The following is a 21,574-nucleotide window of genomic DNA, read 5'->3' as shown; positions in this document are numbered from 1 at the left end:
GATCGTTGATGACATTTCCAGTTATAAAATCGAATATTGATTTCTTCCAACATATATTTTTTTTTGTAAAAATGATTTATTTCTAATGAGAATTTGATAATGATTAGTCAGAAAGTAAAGACAAAATATCAGTCAAGTTAAGACAATATATCAGACAAAAATATAATACTATTACTGATGCACAACACGGATTCCGCAAAAGACGATCAGGCGAATCCTAAGGGGGTCTCATTGGGGGGTTCCGATCCCGGGTCCCGCTTACTGTTTTGTCAGATTCCCGTATCCCGCTTACACTATGTAAGTAAGCAATTCTCATTTTTTTGTCATTTCGCGGGTCCCGCAAGACCTCATTTCCCGTTTTCACGACACAATAATTAGAGTTTCACGTGTCACGCTTACAAAAATCGGCAATCCCGCGTCACGCTTAGACTCCAATGAGACCCACTCCTAACTCATCCTAACCATCAATGACATTGAATTGCAAAATAAAAAAGCAGCGGCCAAGTAGACATCATCCTGCTAGACTTTGCAAAAGCATTTGACAAGGTACCACTTTTGGGTCCTCAATCCTCTTCAACTTTGTACTTTTTTTGTTTGGATTTATAACTATTTTGATCTGAGCGTCACTGATGAGTCTTATGTAGACGAAACGCGCGTCTGGCGTATTAAATTATAATTCTGGTACCCTGGTACTTTTGATAACTATCAAGTCAGAGGTTTTTTTTTACTTTTGAATAGTTTTCTATATGACAGCAATTTTTCTTTTCTTATCAATCGTTAAAAGCAAAAGTCGAAACTCTAATATAATGTTTAAAACACGTGCGTTGCCAAGACAACTTAGATGTACCAATTTCAAAACAGTTATGTATATCAAAGATAATAATGGATCATATAGTAATCCTTATTTTGTTTACTGAATACAATACAACGCAGAGCTAGGATAACGCACAAAGCGAAAGATAAAACTATTTAGTATGCATCGACACAATTTGTGATTGTACCCTGACGGATAGTTTTCTCTGTGCCAATTATATATACCAGTGACATTTCCTTGTTTTTATATTTATCTATGTAGTAAAACAATTTTAATTGAAGCAAATATTGAGTTATCTCCCTTTGTATATCAGGTTTTGTATGTGTTACATAATGTATATAAAATGGTGTGCCAGATTTAACAGCCCATTGGATATAAAACTTATATTTTATTATCTAAATAATAATTTCAAAAAGTAATAAAAATATATTATTAATTGGCAATAGGGATAGTCGGACTGATGAGATTAAAAAAAGTTTAACCCCGCCGCATTTTTGCGCCTATCCCAAGAGATGAGAGCTAGAAGAATCTAAGAAAGTGTACAGTATCCATGTATTTGCTATAAGCCAATATTAAAAGACTACTATACATTTTTTTCTTTTTTCCAATGTCTGTATTGTTTATAATTGTAATATTTTTGTCTGTCCTGAAAAACGTGTTTTTATTGCAAATATTTACATTCGGCCAAGTTTCAGGATTAGGACATTTACTTGACCGATCGTATATGAATTTGGTGATGTCAAAGTATTATATACATATATAAAGAGTCAACTACCATTCCACTATGATGGCTATAATCACTTGATATGACTTATCAGCGATTTTTTGCAAGAGTAACACGACAGGTGTCTCTTGTGAAGTTGTGGGGCAGGATCTGCTTATCCTTCCGGAGCACATGAGATCACCCCCGATTTTTGTTCGGGATCAATTTGTCTTTTTCATTTAAGCCATGGCGTTGTCAGTTTATTACCGACTTATGAGTTTGAATGTCCCTTTGGTATCTACTAAAAAGTATTTCAAAGTCTATTTTGTATTGTTTATACTGTTGTTTGTGACTTTGATCGTTTTGTATTTTTTTTGGCCATGATGTCATTGTATTTGTTTTCGATTGATGAGTATGAATGTATCTTTATTATCTTATTTGATTTGACTCTGTGTGACACACAATATAAGGAACATAGTTTGAAAGTAATATTATGCACCATATACAGGTGACACTTTACCTTTCCAATACTTTTAATTGCTATAAAACAACAATCCAATCTATTCTTTAGCGCTTGTGAATTCTATTTTTAAAATGTAAGAGAACAATGAATAAACTAATCCGAATAAATAAACTTAAAAAAAAAAAAAAAAAAAAAAAATACAGGCAGTTTACCCTCTCGGTCTAAATGATAATATCATGGGAATTGGTAATATATCTAGAACCAATTCCGTTAACATTTTGGATATAGTTTCTAAAACTGTTCGTAAAAACCGTTCTCACGGTCGTAGAACAAATCGCAATCAAAGAAAATTTCGGGCCAATCATACCAATATTTCGGACCTAATTTCTATTTCAAAAAACAACGGCAGACATTATCTGTTAACAAAACTCTGTTCGTTACCGGTTAATAAGTTAAATAAAATTTTGGAGGATTGCAACACAATTTCATATAGCAGTCCTAAGTATGAAATTGTTCAAATTATTATGGCATATTGTTATTCTAAATTATTTCCCAAAATTGATCGCCCTGAAGATCATAAAAAACATTTTATTAAAATTAAGTATGTCAATAAAGGCTTTGATTTTGTAAATATTGCCGGTATATTTAACGACCATTCTGTTAAAGAACAAATTCCTGGTTATTTTGACAATACTGAGCTACCTCTTATTTGTTATATTTACAAGAAATCTACCCGGAAATTTGTGTTTAATTATAGTCAATTGTGTAAAGATGTTAATATCAGTGAAAATACACCTACTTCGTGTAATTGCAGCAATTCCGCATATATTTATGGACCCATTTCCCATGTTATAACAGGAGATCTTAACATCGTTCAAGACCGAGAGTAAAAATCATTCCTCAGTAAAGGACCTAAATATCGTCCCCCGTCAATTATTAATTGGAATGAGTGTCGTAATATCATCCACGACTCACTCCATACTTACTGTATGAAATTGATAAAACGGGAAAAAGCTGACAAAAAATCTTTGGACTCTTTTTTTAATTCAGTAATGAAGATAGTTGATATACGTATTCAACATTTTAAAGAACATTTTACTATTAACAATAACCACAATAAACCTATTTCTCGTATCAAACATAAACTAAAAGAACTAGCCAATGAATTTGTTTTTGTCCCGGCCGATAAAGCTGCTAATAATATTATTATTGTTTGACGTAAATTTTACATTGAGGTTCTGAAAAAGGAAATCACCAATTCACCGACATTCCAACTGACTTCATTTTCAGAAAACGAAATCTGTAACAAACATAAACTTTTAGCCACCGCTTTACAAGCAGAGCCAAATACAATGAAAGTCCCAACTATGTATTGGCTTCCGAAGCTACACAAAACCCCTTACAAATATAGATTTATTTCGTCTTCAAGCCATTGTTCAACTACTAAATTGTCTATTCTTCTTACCAGCACACTTGGTACAATTAAAAACCTTATAATAAATTGTTCAAATAAGGCCTTCGAAAATAGTGGAATAAATTACTTTTGGAGTGTCAAGAACTCGTTGGAAGTACTTAATTGATAAATGCATGCTCATATTGGTGATTTTGAATCTGTTCAAAGTTTTGATTTTTCTACCCTGTATACCACATTGCCTCACATTCTCATTAAGAAAAAAATCACACACCTAATTAAATGGGCATTCAAAAAATCAGAATGTGAATATATATGTTCAAACTCTTTTAGGTCATTTTTTAGTAGCAATAAACAAAAAAACTATGTTAATTGGACATGCTTTGATACTATATATGCCCTTGAATTTTTACTAGATAACATTTTTGTTCGCTTTGGGGATTCCGTATATCGTCAGATTATCGGAATTCCAATGGGGACTAACTGTGCACCACTTATTGCGGACCTCTTTTTGTATTGTTATGAGTTACAATTTATGACAAAAATAAGCAAAGACCCATCAAAACAACATCTGATAAACAAATTTAATAATACTTTTAGATATTTGGATGATATTTTGGCTCTCAATAATGACGACTTCAGTATGTATATAAATGAAATTTATCCTGCTGAACTTACTTTAAATAAAGCTAATACTAATAATGACCACTGCCCTTTTCTCGATCTTGATATCTATATCACTAACGGAAAGCTGAATACTAAAATTTATGATAAAAGGGATGATTTTTCATTTCCTATCGTTAATTATCCGTTTTTAGATGGTGACGTTCCCTTGTCACCATCTTACGGTGTTTATATATCTCAACTTGTACGATTCGCTCGTGTTTGTAACAATGTTTTAGATTTTAATGAGAGAAATTTATGTATTACTGAAAAATTATTACACCAGGGGTTTCGATATCACAAACTAGTCAAAACTTTTACTTAATTTTATCATCGGTATAAAGACATCATTCGTAAATATAGCTCAACATGCAGACTTTTTATACGGTCAGGTGTTTCACATCCAATTTTTTATGGAAATACTCTTTATAAAGCACAAATGTGTCAGTATTCACCTCAGAAACTTACAAAACCTTTAAATAGACTGATTAAGAAGGGATATAATTACGATACTGTTGTCAAGTCATTAAAGATTGCATATTTTGGCGTTAATATTGAGTCACTGATACGGTCTTTGCGTCGGAACTAAAGACATTTATTCTAAAAACAGTTGTTGGCATGACACGGGTTATGTTCTTCTCATATATGTTATGATGGTATGATACTAAACCCCTAACGGGAAGGATTGTGCCTGATGTTCATATGATGAAATCATAATCTTTCAGTCAGTTTAATTGAAGTCTGGAGCTGGCATGTCAGTTAACTGCTAGTGGTCTGTTGTTATTTATGTATTATTGTCATTTTGTTTATTTTCTTTGGTTACATCTTCTGACATCAGACTCGGACTTTTCTTGAACTGAATTTTAATGTGCGTATTGTTATGCGTTTATTTTTCTACATTGGTTAGAGGTATAGGGGGAGGGTTGAGATCTCACAAACATGTTTAACCCCGCCGCATTTTTGCGCCTGTCCCAAGTCAGGAGCCTCTGGCCTTTGTTAGTCTTGTATTATTTTTATATTAGTTTCTTGTGTACAATTTGGAAATTAGTATGGCGTTCATTATCACTGAACTAGTATATATTTGTTTAGGGGCCAGCTGAAGGACGCCTCCGGATGCGGGAATTTCTCGCTACATTGAAATCCTGTGGGTGACCTTCTGCTGTTGTTTTTTATTTGGTCGGGTTGTTGTCTCTTTGACACATTCCCCATTTCCATTCTCAATTTTAATCATTCAAGCTCATAAGCTGATAACAAACTGACAACGTCATGGATAAAAAGAAAAAGACAAACATGACAAACAGATAAACAATAGAACAAAAAAATAACATAGAAAACTGAAGACTGAGCAACACGAACCCCACAAAAAAACGAAGAAGATGGCAGGTGCTCTGGAATGGTAAGCTAATCCTGCTCCACATGTGGCACCCGTATTGTTCATGTTAGAACAAACTCGATAATTAGGTCTAATTTTGGTAGGTCGTATTCGGCAAAACGGGGATGGGATTTTAGTAACGTCGTTTGTAACATATCCGCTATCAGCTGTGAAACGGATATTCCTTAAATGAAAGATCACATAAGAAAAGGACACTCCCATCCCCTCCTCCTCCATATCCACATCCTCATCTATGATAGCCTCTGATATAGATTTATTAACTTTCTATCGATGGAATGCGATTAAGACAATAACATATTGAACAGAGATTGGCTGCTGTCGAAGTCCGAATGTTGACCCGAAGATGCCTTTTGCTGTTTTTTGTTGTTGAATAACTGTCTCATTGACGAAAACTGTAGAGGTTTTATGGATCATAATACAAAAAAGAGAAGAAAGAGCGTTTTCTTAAACAAAAATGTGTTTAAGAATTACATAAATCATAAATTGACTATTATAATACATAAGAGCAACTACTGACTTGTGATAAGGAATTAAAAATGTCAACTTGGGATTAAGAAATGTTTACAAACATATGTCACCCTCGGTCTTTTGTACAGATTAGCAAGAGGCGGAACTATATTGTACTTTCTACATTCTGTCTTTTTGTGTAATATCCATAACACACTTTGAGACATATATAAAAAAAAACCTAACAAAACAAGAGTTTATTTGAAGACAGTGAAGGGGGTACAAGAAATCTTGAACAATCCTAATCATATTAATTGGAAAAAGTAAAATCACTAAAATACTGAACTCCGAGAAAAAATTCAATCAGAAAGTCCCTAATCACATGGCAAAATCAAATGACAAAACGCATCAAACAAATAGGTAATATCTGTCTTATTCCTGACTTGGTACAGGCATTTTCAAATGTAGAAAATGATGGATTGAACCTGGTTTTACGGCTAGCTAAACCTCTCACTTGTACGACAGTCTCATCAAATTCTACGATTTTGATAGCGAGGTTGAACACTATCATGACTATATTTTACGGTGTTTTCAGGATTATCTTAAAAGTCTTTTATAAATCAAAAACAAATAAGTTTTATTGCAATTCCAATAATAATGAGCTACATACTATATAAAGTTTGTAAAATAATAAAATACACAATATAATAACACTTAAAGACACACAAAAAAACCACAACGATGTCACGCATATGACCAACACTTACACATGAGAATAAGTTATTTAAATATATTTAACAAGACAAAGATCAATGTTATTTAAAAGCATGTTCGAAATTCAGTTTCACCGGTTTTATTTTTTCATCTAGTATTCCAGTAGACCATCCTCACTTGCCAATTCTCTTTAATATTGAATGAACTGTCTAAAAGATTAAGGAGAGCGAAAACGGTTGTTGAAATACAATTGCAATCGAAGAGATTCTTAAAGCCGAAATTGTTTGGCTTACAAATACGGAATGCGAAATGTACTACTTCGCCCGACTTTGAGAACCCCCCCTACTCAACTGCGTAATTTGCCACCTTTCCCTGTAAAGTTTTAGACAATCCATCCGACTTTGAGAATATCCCCACTCAACTGCTTTGCCACTTTTCCCTGTAAATTCTAGAAAATCTTTATGATCTTCTATGACAAATTGATTGGATAAAAATGGTCTGCTGGAACTTGGATTGGGGTACAATTGGGTTAACAAAAGTAATTACACGACAGGTTTAGAACTCGCCCATGTCTGTTGAAATGCTGGACGACTTTTCAGTCTTTCTAAGTAGGACAGTAACTCTGGGTACTTCTGGATTAGAATCCCTTCTTTCATTTCTGATGCCCACCACATATTATAACCCAATACACAGTCTGCAACTGAAAATCTAAAAAGAAAAAAAAGATGCAAATATATCTATAATACTAAAATTACGAAGTCCAATTTTTCAGCCGTCATCACGTAAAAACGACGAATCAAAGAATTCAACTTTATATATCACTAACATAGTACAAAGGTGTAGATTGAAAATTACACCACTCCAGGCCCTTTTGTTTTCCACGTAATTAATATTGCCAATAATTAAGAAGTTCCGGGTCGAGTCCGATACCGATACCAATAGTATATTCAACTGTTACCAATTACCTAATCTGTACGTTCCGCATCTGTCAGGCGCACCAACAAACGATGTATTCAGGGTTAATATGCTATATACACGGGTCATAATCACAGGGTTGACACTACTAAATTGTCAAATAGCTACCTATTGTAGTATTTTAATCAGTAAGACTTTCTAAGATAACATGACTAAAAATGAGGAACAGTTTTCAATTTGTTAGTGGGCATACATGACGTAAAACAGCGAATCAAAGAATTCATCTTTATTTATAATATAGGACAATGTTGTTGATAAAAAAATACTCCATTCCAGGACCTTTTGTTTTCCAAAAAAATAATATTACCAATAATTGATAAGTTCCAGTTCGACGGGTTCAAACGAAACATTGAAGATTTGAAAGCAGAGAAAACCTGTGTATCTTATAATCGGCATGACTTTATCAGATGACAATACTTATACTAAAATAAGGCTTGCGCATAGTTATATACCTTAATTCAGTCACGGACCCGCGATATCACGGGTGTGTTCTAGTACAATCTAAAAGCTAAAGTCAACACATCATTTGATAGATCAGTTAAAAGAACAAATCTCTAAATAAGCGTTTCCTCTTATTTCCTTTAAAATAAAACGAAAGTATGTACTAGTACATTTTGTACAAATTCTAAACCTTTACCAAATACGACCGACACCAACATTTAAAGCTTCCAGATAAATTAAAAATACTGTAAATTTAACTGAAATTGGAATAAATAAATAAACAAATTGAATAAAAATACAATAAAAAAAGCAATAAATGAAAAAAAAAGACAAAACAAAAAGAAGACAAAACAAAAAGATACCGTACAAACTTCAATTGTATGCATGTTCACAAGGTAATTGTCCTCAAGAAGACATCCTACACATTAATATGAAATCGGCAAGTTCTTTTGCATATGTATTTATGTATAAAAGAGCAATGTATGATATGGTTGCGCGACGTAAACCAAATACGTCAAAATCGATATTTGCACCAGCCCTAACTAATCACAATCTCAATTTTGGTTGTATTACTAGACTGGACTGTACAGCTCTTAACTTTTTTTATATTTCATACCATTTTTTTTAAATTATAATCCAACCATGTTAGATAGTCCAGTCGATTTGTGCAGATTTTTGACAAAATTGTTCAGATTGTGGTAAAAGCATGAAATTTGACATAGTGGTAGTATATGACATGAACAACATTTAAAGCTATGGACCCACTCTGAAAGTCGAAATTTGCGGAAATGGCGGCCATTTTAAAATGGCGGCCGTTTGGTCTCTACAGATTAATAAAAACAAATCATGAAAATAATATTAGAGAAGAAATTGACATGAAACCTGGGTAATGGAATAACAGTGTTGATTTCAATTGTCTTGTTGAACAAATCAATATTGCCAATATTGAATGGCGGCCATCTTGAAAAATCTGTTTAAGCCAAAATAGGTGGTCATTGTTCGATGAAAATTATAAAAAAACAATGCGGAAGATATACGAATATATTTGTTTGAGCTATTTAAACAGGACGAAAAGGGGACCTATACCCCCTCCTGAGTTATTCTTCTGTTTCGTCACGGGTACAAATTACTTTATATATTCCGACAATGTACATTTATTGTTATTATTCAAAAGTTCACACCCAAGACTTGAAACAATAGTTGTTGAAATCTGAATCATTGTCTCTAACGTTCAAAAGTAATCGACATTATTAAAACGCGACCACAAAGAAGATCATAAAATGAACTATAACTCTAGAAGCAATCTTCGTGCCATCGCTTGTTCAACATAGAATAACAGGAGAATTTAAATAAAGCAAGAAAATATTTGCATAACTGTCATTTATAATAGTTGGCTGATTACAGGATAATTCGTTTTGTTGATAGTTTTCATTTGAAACAACTTTCAAAAACCTTGATTGCAGACATAATGAATTTCATATCATACAAGTAATTAATGTTATAGGAACATCAACTGCTCAAATGTTCTCAATTGACGTTAACAATATCTAACAAAACTGAAACGAACATGTTTTGTCAAACCACACTCTGTCTATCATATTCTATCACATAGTCCTCACATATACATAGAGTAGAACAACTTAATACTGCCTTTACACATTTGCATTTCCTTAGTAACCGTGTTCACTTTGACTTATAACTTAAGCGCTTGCTGCAGGAAGTTATTATATATTCAAACGGTATATATTGATCACAAATGACAAGGACTGTCATCTGAGGACTTCATATGTATTGATTTTTTGGTAGCCATTTTGAATGATGGCCATTTTGAAAACATGAATTTCCAATATAACATTATTCGCTAATCTTATTAATTCACTGTTTGCATTCACACTTTTTTTTACTAATTTGTATTGGATATTTATAAAATGGTCAGATAAGGCATGCACATGTTAACAAAATAAAGATATCAGTAAAAGAATTTCTGACTGTTACTTACACGTTTGCCTAAGTAACTTTTTAAAACAGAAATTACGTATATATGATATAATTTATGACCGAACGTTGTTGTTTGAAAAGATAAAAAATGAAGATTCTAAAACACTGGAGCTAGATATCAGAAGAACATAATAGGCGTTTAGACTCGAAGGAATGTGTGAAACTGCAAGAGAGGACATGTGAAGTTTTGCATGTTATGCCAAGCAGATACAAACAGAACAGACATAGACGTTTTAGCTGGCAATCACTCTTTCTGATGCAGGCATACGACGATGTTGGGTCTTGAATTGTTTTTCCTTTCGCTCAATTTGAACAGTTGAATGAGGGTTATGGAACTGCAGAAGCACTCCAAACGACACAAATCCTGTCAAAAAAATTTCACACCTCAAAATATTTCATCAGTTAAAGGAAAAACATACTTCTGATGTTGAAGATAAGTTGCCAGTTGAAAGAAAACAAGAAGTAACTAGAACTGTAAAGTGATACTGAATCAACTGCAATGTTTTTTTCTGTGGTGATGTATCTGAAGATCTCCATGATACATCGATATTTAAAAATCGACAAAAATGGGACATGACTGTGCACCTGTACTACAAGACATATTTCCTTAGCTAGAGATGTCAAATCACTAGTATCCTGCTTGATGATTGATAAAACTTGACAACATAGCAAATAAAAAACACAAAAAGAAAGCCAAAAATCTTTTTTCCTTGGAGTTGTGCTTTCCAAAATAATAAAGTAGGATGAATTAGTTCTCTTGATTTTCAAGAAAGGTATTCTTGAAGCTCTGAAACAGACCTCATAATTAAAGGGTACCACCATAGTAGGCAAAATATATATATATATGCTTGATACTTAGAAAAGCTTAACAGAGACACTCAATAACAGCTGTTTACACGAATCAGTTCACCAGACATAAGTTTCCTTAGTATGAATGATACAGAATGACCAAACATTGAGACACAATCCAGTAATATCGATGAGTGGAAGACAACATTCACCATTTCTCACCATAATAGTTCAATTGTGCAACTCGTCGTTGACAGGATACAACTGCAACGTATCAGTTCTCCGATAGAGAGTAAGATGTATCAAAGATTGTGGAACGGATTCATTTTGAAAGCCTACAATGAATGTCCCTGCAGACCTTTCTAAAGTAGCAAGCCTTACTCTTCAAACTATTCTAGTTACTTTGACTATGAATAGGCCTTCCCCATGACGGCTAAAATATTTTGTAAAAGACATGGCCTGTTTCAGAACTTTCCCAACATATTTATTGAGAATGCAGAGAAAGACGCAACCTTTCATGTGTGCTTGCATATCATCTATGGTAGCTAGTATTCAACTTTTCATAAATGTTGTATTCATCATTCCTTCCATGACAACTCATATTTACTAAGAACGTTTACTCTACCATTTTTCCATATCATCTATTTCAAATATTAAAACAATATCTGTTCCAAACTGTGAGCCGTCACTGTTTTCTTTTATTTTGGCAAGCCCCATTCCAATGGATAACAGATTCTTTACTTTCTTCCTGTGTCTCAAATTCTGTCTAAGTGCCTTGTGCAATTTTAACAAACATTTAGCATGAGATCGGCTCCTGAAACATTACTCTTCCGCACTGATTCTGGCTAAACGAACAATGGTTATTAGTTCAAGTGACAGTCACTTACTCTTTTGTCGATCACAATTTTTTATGCTTCATGATGATAGTCAGATACCTCATCACAAAGAAAGAAAGAAATCTCTGCAATCATTGTTCTTGTTGATTCATCACAACTGTGGCTGGTTATTCTACTGATATTTTCAATCCGTGACTCATTTTGTTTTTCCTGACTAAATATATTAAGATTTGCTTTGACAGGATAAGTACCTTTTGCCTTGTGTTTCTCACATTACATGGCCTTTATCAACGTGGAACAGTTGTATGCTTACAAATAATGACTGATTACCAGCTCAAATGTCTATGTCTGCTCTTTTTGTATTTGCTTGGCATTGTAAATCATCACGTGTCCTGTCTTCCCGTTACGGGATTCTTTCCAGTCTACTTTATTTGTTAGATTTTTTCAGCTCCAGTGATTTTGATACCTACGTATTTTTCCTTTTCAACATACAGTGCTCATATTGTATATACGATTTTTTTTATGGTAAAAAAAGTACCTAAACATGCTAAACTGCATTCAAAAGAATTAACGTATTTCTTGAAATACATTTATTTGTTAACATATGCATACCTTATTTGAGCACTTGGTGAATATATCTCACATGAAAAGCAACAGTCATAAATAAATGATTAGCAAAACCAGTTGTAAATGCATATAAAACGTTGTATTAATACAAAAAGAAATTTAGGATAGCGAATAATAATATATTGGAAATTTACGTTTCCAAAATGGCCACCATTCAAGATTGCCACTAAATACTTAAATAGTCCTCAGTTTTATATTCTTTGTGATAAAAAATACGAAAGTTTATCATATTTAGTTAAGTATCATATTTTTTATATTTTTTCTAATAATTTTTATTAACTTTTTGGACATGATTTCAAAATGGCCGCCCAGAGCCGCCATTTTGATTTTCTGAATTGGGTCCATAGCTATAAATGTTAGTAATGACCTCAACTAACACTCTGCAAAGTTTCATGCTTTTACCACAATCTGAGCAATTGTTTCACGTTTCGACTGGACTAAGAATGAATTTCCTGCTACCCGGCCACGTCCACTTGCATTTTTGTCCATCTGATGAGTTAAGCCTTTTTCAAATGATTTTTATAGTTCGTTCTTATGTTGTACTGTTATACCACTGTCCCAGGTTAGGGGGGTTTTGATCCCGCTAACATGTTTAACCCCGCCACATTATTTATGTGTGTGCCTGTCCCAAGCCAGAAGCCTGTAATTCAGAGCTTGTCGTTTGTTTATGTGTTACATATTTGTTTTTCGTTCATTTGTTTATATAAATAAGGCCGTTAGTTTTCTCATTTGAATTGTTTTACATTGTCGTATCAGGGCCTTTTATAGCTGACTATATGAGGTATGGGCTTTGTTCATTGTTGAATGCCGTACGGTAACCTATAATGTAATTTTATATAGTTTTCCACAACATTAACGTTGTTTTTAAACTAAATTCTTACGACCTTTGTATGCTAATAATTAATCTCATCATAGATACCAGAGCTAAATTTAGTTTATACGCCAGACGCGCGTTTGTCTACAAAAGACCCATCAGTGACGCTCGAATCCAAAAAAGTTTTAAAAAAGTCAAATAAAGTACGAAGTTGAAGAGCATTGAGATCCAAAATTCCTAAAGTGTAAATGTGCAAACTTGTCTTTCAACCAGTTCCTAACAATGTTCAAAGCCCCATTTACCTATTTACCTATCCCGAGTTCAAAATTAGGAATAAATCTATGTTCTATATTTGTGATGAAAACAGGTGTATTTGTTCTCAGAAAGAAAACAAATGACACAAGGATATAATACATTGTCTGATTGTTGCTCAGTTTGTTGACCGATTGAAAGTATTTTTACCCTAAGATATAAACCCTACAACGGTCATTCAATTCGACCGGTTGAAACGATTGTATACTACGATATTCATACAATGGTCATTCAATTCAGTCCGATTTAATCCCTATACATTTAAAAAAAAAAAAAAAAAAAAAAAAAAAAAAAAAAAAATGTGATAAGATTGCCAATGAGACAACTCTCCACAAGAAACCAAATGACACAGAAAACAGCTATAGGTCACAATGAACAAAGCCCAGACGGCAAAGTCAACTACGAAAGGAAATTAACGGCTTAATTAATGTACACCAAAAAATGAACGAAAAACAAGTATGTAACACAAAAAAAACGACAACCACTGAATTACAGGCTACTGACTTCGGACAGAAACATACATACAGAATGCGACGGGGTTAAACATGTTAGCGGGATTCCAAACCACCCCTTAATCTGGGACAGTGTTATTACAGTACAACATAAGAACGAACTATAAAAATCGGTTGAAAAAGACTAAACTCAACAGGTTCATATGTCTTTCCAAAATGTGGACACTGGTCAGTGTGGCTTTTTCCAATATCTTACGAATTACTAGAATGCTATTGTGATAATTTAGCGTGGATAGTCTCTTATAGTTGTAGTCTGTTAGATTAGCTCCCAAGGAGAAGCGGACGACATCAAAAGGATAATCTACTTATTCATATTTTTTAGTTTTAAATAAGAGCGACAGTTAGGGGATATTTAGTTATAATAACTTTATTGAGATACATTTTAGACACGGTCTACTGTTCAAATGATGTAGGCATGGGTATCTAACTTGGGAGAACTAGTTTGTGAGAGCAATTTCGGTGTTAAATTGATTGCTTGGTAAATTCGGTGTTTTGCACAACCTTTTTTTAAATATCCAAAGGACGACTAAAGTAAAAGGGCAAAGAAATTAAAGCAATTGGGAAAACTGTTCCATATGCATCCCTTCTTTAAAGGCGACAGATTAAGTGATATAGATACAATGGATAAGCGTTAATTCTTGAAAAAAGAAACCATGAGCACGGTGGGAACAATTGAATATTATTTGGTAAGTCCATTTCAGCGACGGATTCAAGAAGCGTTGATTCTAGAAAAAGAATCCACGGTAAATGAATAGACTAACGTTCCCACAATGGTTTAATTTTAATACACTTACTTGTCACCACAGATATATTCCTTTTCACGCAGACATGTTACTAGATATTTAGCACATGCATTAAATTTTTGTGTTGCATGTTCAATTTCATTTTTGTCCTCAGTTCCATTTTTTTCGTTGAAGAAAAATTGAACAAACAATTTTTCCTGAACCTCATCCAATGTCGCACAGACATAAAACAAAATACTGAAAAAAGAATAGTATATACATTATACTCGTTTATTGAATCCACAAGCTAGCCGATCGATTTCAAAATGTTTTAAAAGAAATATAAGGTAAGTAAACATAGGTTAAGAATAAGATTAAGACAGCGAAAACGAAAAATCCTTATAACGAATTTTAATTATTTTTACTCCTGTATTTTTTAATTACATTTAGTAAGGTGACATGCACATATTCAATTTTCAATTAACATTCATGAAATATAACATTGAATAGAGATTCATTGTGGATTACGAGCATGATGAACTCATGCAGTGGAAAAAATAAATAAAACTAATATAGGATAGTATTTAATACATACTTGTATAGCTCTCCTAAGTCTGTTGGTATCAAGCTGTTGTATTTTTCGGCCAAATGCATACAAATAGCTCCAGATTCCAGTAGAGTTAAGTCATCATATTGTAAAGCAGGTACTGTTGTGTGTGGGTGAACTGTTTCTGTGTAACTCTTGCTTTCATTCGAAGTTTTATCCCAAACATCGACATCAATCAGTTCATAGTCTTCTAAAGCATTTAATTCTGAAAAAAAAATATATAATAATTTTGTTTAATTAAAAATTAAAAAAAAGTTCAGATACAAGACGTTGAAAGTATTTGATTCTGAAATAAAAAAAAAATTATAAGAATTAAAAAAAAACCTTTCATTATCAAGTCGTCGAAAGTATTTGATTTGAAAAAATATTCTAATTTTTTGTAAGAAATAATAAAAATAATAGACTCATTTAGTTCTATTTTTCAAGTCATCGAAGGCATATGCATTTGATTCTAAAAACAAACAAATGTTGAATGATTTTGTTTAAGGAAGCAAGCACAATAACTATTTTCGTTTCCTTCAATTACCGGACTAACAAAATTAATATAAAATTCTTTTTCCTTTAATTAGATAGTAAACACTTGTCATATTATCCATTTTTTGTATTTGATGCTCAACTTCTAAACACACAACTCATGCTATATCTGATCGTGTATAATTTATTTACTCTTTTCAAAACAATTCGTGGGAATTTGGTATTGCAGAAACTATTTTATCCGAACGTCATAGAACAAAAAGGAAAATACATACCTCTTAGAAGCCATATACATCTATTAGACCGAAAAACTGAATGAAAATATAATTTTCCTTTCTTTTGAGAATTTTTTTCCTTCTTATTTCGCAATATTGTAAAGGCGGTGAGTGCACTTATGCCACCAAAACATAAAGTTAAAGTAAATTTGTTCGACACAAATTTTTGCAAATGTTCCATGTTCCTTTTCAAAATGATAACCTTATTCTTTGATTATATGTGTTGGTTTATATATGTATAGAAAGTCCCTAACATCTATTAGGTCACAGACATCTCTCGTATGTTGATTACTAATAGATTAGTACTGATATATATATCTTATCAAAAGTAAATAAAGTCATTCAGTATGGCTACAAACGGTTGCGTTAATAGTATATGACTTTAGATTTTAAGGCAATAATAAAAAAAAATAAAGCTCGTTAAATAAATTGAGACTTTTTAAGTAATAAAAAACTTATTTGGTTTTAGAAACTTATTTAGAATTAATGGCGAAGTTAAATTCAGAAACCTTTTAGAATGCACCTATTTTACTTGCTCACTTAGCTGATTACTATCAGAAATATTTCATCGGAAATTGTTGAAATTGTTGAAATCTATTCCCACCATCTATAGTTAAACTTTAAACGATAAAAAAATGTTGATGTCTTATATAAAGATGTTTCACTCCTATGAAAACGAAAATAAAGAATCTCTAAATCCAGAGAAGTTTATATATAAAAAAGTAAAATCACAAAAATACTGAACTTCAATTTCTTCAAAGTTCTGAAAATCAATTCGGAAAGTCCATAATTACATGACAAAATCAAATAACAAAACGTATCAAAAACGAATGGACAAGAACTGTCATATTCCTGACTTGGTACGGGCATTTTCAAATGTAGAAAATTCAGGATTAAACCTGGTTCTATAGCTTACTGAAACATAAAAATGTATTTAAAGTTTTGTTATCAAGATTGTGTCATGTCTTAGCCTATTTCAGGTGCACATAGTTGGCTGTACTGTTGTGGTACACACAGGTAAAGTAAATCTATACTTTATAAATTGATAAATTTTATACGACTGTCGTACAAGTGAGAGGTTTGGCTAGCTATAACACCAAGTTGAATCCACCTTTTTCAATATAAGAAAATGCTTGTACCAAGTCAGAAAGATGTTGTCCATTTGTTTTGTGTGTTTGGGCTTTTGATTTTCCCGTTTGATGAGGGACGTTTTGAATTTTCCTCGGAGTTCAGTATTTTTGTGACTTTTTCCTTTTGTTGAACCTTAATATTTCCTTGATTTATTTTGTTGCTCTTTTCTCAAAAATACAAAATAAATGTATTTAATAGTCTTATGTTAATCACAAGGTCACTCAAAGAGTATTTTATTTAATCTAATCCATCCGCAATTCAATCCTTTGCAATTTTAGATTTTTCATAGTCGGTTTTATTTCCTTTTTTGTAATGACAAGAAATGGAGGCAACAGTAGCATACCTGTGTTCAAAAGTTATAAAGAGGTTGAAAGAAAACAAATCCGGGTTACAAAAACCGTCTATTATAGAATTTTGCTCTGTATATTAGAGCCTTATTTGTAGCTTACAAGGAGGTGGGGCACACTACCGTTATTTTGTCCCTATCAAAACAATTAAAGAAATACCTTTCAATCTAAAGTGAATTACAGTGTGTATCCTTAATATTTTTACATTTTTTTCATATTTTAACATGTTTTTGAACATGTTACTAAATTTTATATGCCTTAAAATACTTGAGACGAAAACATTTGAGTATTTGTTCGTAACAGGAATGCGAATGACAGTATAAGCTACAACAAACATAATATGTGTTCATTGTACAGTGTATTGCTCTGTATTATTGTCTATCGTATAAATAATACAGATTATCAATGAAGGTTATAAAAGAAAGATATTTTTGTATACTTGCTAATTCGGGAAAATCACTTCAAACGAGCACAAGCAGGCACTGGTATTATATCGAATAGTTCGTGACTATTTATGTTGGGCGTTTTTGCTTGCTGCACTTCAAAGTTTCTCTTGTTCTGTTATTATCCTCTTACAGTTGATGTGATTCACTCAATTTTTGTTTGTAACCCGGATTTGTTTTCTATCATTCGATTTATGACTTTTGAACAGCGGTGTTCCTCTGTAGGCTTTGATTCGAGCGTCACTGATGAGTCTTTTGTAGACGAAACGCGCGTCTGGCGTATATACAAATTTAGTCCTGGTATCTATGATGAGTTTATTTGTATAGTACTCATCTTGTAAATGAGTATTCAGATGAAATTGTTAAGTAAAAAAGGTAGAGTTTTAAAGCATGCAACACCACCCGCCTATAATATCCGTTCTTACTTTATCTAGCCTTGAGGAAATCTACAATTATAAGACCGTGTATGCTCCCTGTGTTTTGTGTCTTTTGACCATTTTTCATTTTATTTGATTAGAACATTTTCAAACTAATGTGTTATACATTTATTCTTTTATTGTGATGTTGCTACATAAACTACATAGGATAATAAGAAATGTTCTGCCATTACAAACGTGTTACAAGTTGCCACATTCTGTGTACATGTCCCAAAACATGAACTTATCATCTACTTGCTGTCCTTTGTTGCTGTCAGCCATATTTGTTTTTCGTTCATTGTTATAGTATTAAAAGAATAAAATAAATTCCGAACTCTTAGGTAAATTCAAAAAGGAGAAGTTCATAAAAAAGTGTCAAAATCAAACGTGACCAATCAAGGGAACAAGTGAAAACAACAACCGAAAAACAAGAAAAGATAACTCAAATATTCTCGATCTCTTATGTTGGAGGTGAGGAACGCCTACGAAAAACAAGAACAGATAACTCTTATAGAAAAACGCGTGTTGGTTTGTTTACTTATTTCTAAGCGAGAATCCGAGTGTTTAAAAGACTTTAAAACATTTATTCATACTAAATATTTAAATTCAATGAAAGAATTATTATTTCCGTTAGTATCTAACCTTAATTAAACGTACTTTCATTCAAAAAGTCATGAAAATAAAATAAAAGACAACGTAAACAAAATAACACGTGCTTTCCTATAAGAGTTATCTTTTCTTGTTTTTCGTGACGTCACCACGAGATTCAATATGGCCGAACAAAATAGGCGGAGAATGTATACAAATGGAAATAATTAGATAATAGTGTTAAGGAAATGAATATTCAAACATAAATAGGTACGTCATATCCTAGAAAAATATCTAACGAAACGACCTAGATATATTGACAAGCTTTGCATGGATTATAAAGAATAAATTTTAGGGAAATAAGTGCGACCTGAACCTGGGTCGCAATTCCGAACGTTTTGAAATAGGAAAAATCCGTAGCTCTATGGTCCGCAAAAAGTCAAAAAATAACAAAAGGACCTAAAGAGCTACGATACCGCAGCTATAGAATCCTATGTAATAATATGGTGGTGTTAAAAAGTAAAATAATCTTGGAAATATTTATATCTAAACATATTTATTACAAAAACAAAATAACACACTAAAAAGAACTATGCAACACATTTGACTGAAACACGAAAAATTACAATAATTTACATTTAACATAAATAACCTGTTTTAATGTGCATCATTGTAAAGAGACTGATTGTATATAAAACGACACCACTCTGTCGTAACCTTTAAGGGCAAAAACACAATCTAACTGATTACAATGTACAATACAATGAATACCTTAAATACAGCGAATATTACAAAGTAAAGACATATCGGATCCAACACATATTAAACACTTAAGGAAACACACAATCTCATACACGTGTAATGAACATGCACGCTAAAAGTTATCAAAGGTACTAGAATTATAATTTCGTACGCCAGACGCGCGTTTATTCCGCTAAACTGTTCCGAACCTACTGTTCTAGAGGTTGAAACATGTTAAAGGCTATCATACATTTGCGCTAATAACGCCCATATTTATAAAATTAAATCATAATATTTGTTGTTATAAAAACTTTAAACATTGAGTTTGTGACAAATACAAAAATATATTCAACATATAACTAAAATTCACATAATTATATATATACACAATAATTCGATTACAGTAAATAGTCCAGTGTCCCCTTTCCTTAGTTCTGATAACATTGAGAATGGAAATTGGGAATGTGTCAAAGAGACAACAACCCGACCATATAAAAAACAACAGCAGAAGGTCACCAACAGGTCTTCAATGTAGCGAGAAATTCCCGCACCCGAAGGCGTCCTTCAGCTGGCCCCTAAACAAATATATATTAGTCCAGTGATAATGAACGCCATACTAATTTCCAAATTGTACACAAGAAACTAAAATTAAAATAATACAAGACTAACAAAGACCAGAGGCTCCTGACTTGGGACAGGCGCATAAATGCGGCGGGATTAAACATGTTTGTGAGATATCAACCCTCCCCCTATACCTCTAACCAATGTAGAAAAGTAAACGCATAACAATACGCACATTAAAATTCAGTTCAAGAGAAGTCCGAGTCTGATGTCAGAAGATGTAACCAAAGACAATAAACAAAATGACAATAATACAAAAATAACAACAGACTACTAGAGGTTAACTTACATGCCAGCTCCAGACGTCTTCAATTAAACTGACTGAAAGATTATTATTTCATCATATGAACATCAGTCACAATCCTTCTATAATGACTTTTTGGTGTAGGACATCAATTTATTCACTTGCGACGGTGTTGATGAACTGGATATAAAATTCTCTATTTTTTATTAGACAAATCATTACAACCGTATTAGACTATTTACCGGGTTTGTAATAATATGAGCAACACGACGGGTGCCACATGGTGAACAGTAACTGCTCACCATTCCGGACCAACTCACATCACCCCCAGTTGTTGATGGGGTTCGTGTTGCTTACTCTTTAGTTTTCATTGTTGTGTCTTGCGTACAACCTTTTGACTGTTTGTCTTTGTTTTAGCCATGACGTTGTCAGTTTATTTTCTATCTGTGAGTTTGAATGTCCTTCTGATATCTTTCATTCGTCTTTTACGAGAAAAGATGAATTCCAATGTTGGAAAGAAGGTGTTTGTATCATGGTTGCTAACTTTAACTCATAAATACAATGTATATTGCATATTGGCACATTTAACATATTCTATGTTGAAAAATATGTTCGCAAACGTAGCATTGGCGGGAATGAGTTATTGATGTAGTCTGATCAAAACAGTTAACCTTTATTATAAGATTAAACATATTTTTTCTGGAGTTTATTGATGTGTTAACTGGGGCGATTAACTCACAAACTGAATAAAAGTCCGAAGTACTTTGTGTGTCAAGGCTACTATAATAACAATCACATGCACAACTGACAGGTAATAACTAAGGAGTTATCCGCCATATTGCTTTTCTAAAATTCAAAACTGTTGTACAAATTCAACAGAAATTATAATAAAATAGCACCGACCTTCAAAATTTCATTTTAATGACATATTTTCCGAATTTGAAGCGTACACGTAACGAAATAATCTTTCCCTTGAGAGTTTTTATTCGTATGACGTCGTGTTTTGACATTACGTAAATTCCCAAAATCATTCATGAATTTTCGCGGAATTTT

General features: G+C 32.6%; 1 protein-coding gene across 1 annotated transcript; it reads right to left on the bottom strand.

The window, feature by feature from the left end:
• Positions 1-6,633: 6,633 nt before the first annotated feature.
• On the bottom strand, positions 6,634-16,271 carry LOC134726788 (uncharacterized). The gene is made up of 4 exons (XM_063591204.1): positions 15,991-16,271; positions 15,230-15,446; positions 14,707-14,892; positions 6,634-7,316 (listed from the first exon to the last, which is right to left on the bottom strand). Exons 1-4 carry the CDS (start codon positions 16,169-16,171, stop codon positions 7,151-7,153), a joined length of 750 nt encoding a protein of 249 aa, XP_063447274.1. The 5' UTR covers positions 16,172-16,271; the 3' UTR covers positions 6,634-7,150.
• Between the last annotated feature and the right edge of the window lie 5,303 nt (positions 16,272-21,574).

This window comes from Mytilus trossulus, chromosome 7 (genome assembly GCF_036588685.1).
Source record: "Mytilus trossulus isolate FHL-02 chromosome 7, PNRI_Mtr1.1.1.hap1, whole genome shotgun sequence".
NCBI classification, from domain to species: Eukaryota; Metazoa; Mollusca; class Bivalvia; order Mytilida; family Mytilidae; genus Mytilus; species Mytilus trossulus.
The sequence above is the reverse complement of the archived record's forward strand: the minus strand, read 5'-3'. Positions and strand labels throughout refer to the sequence as shown.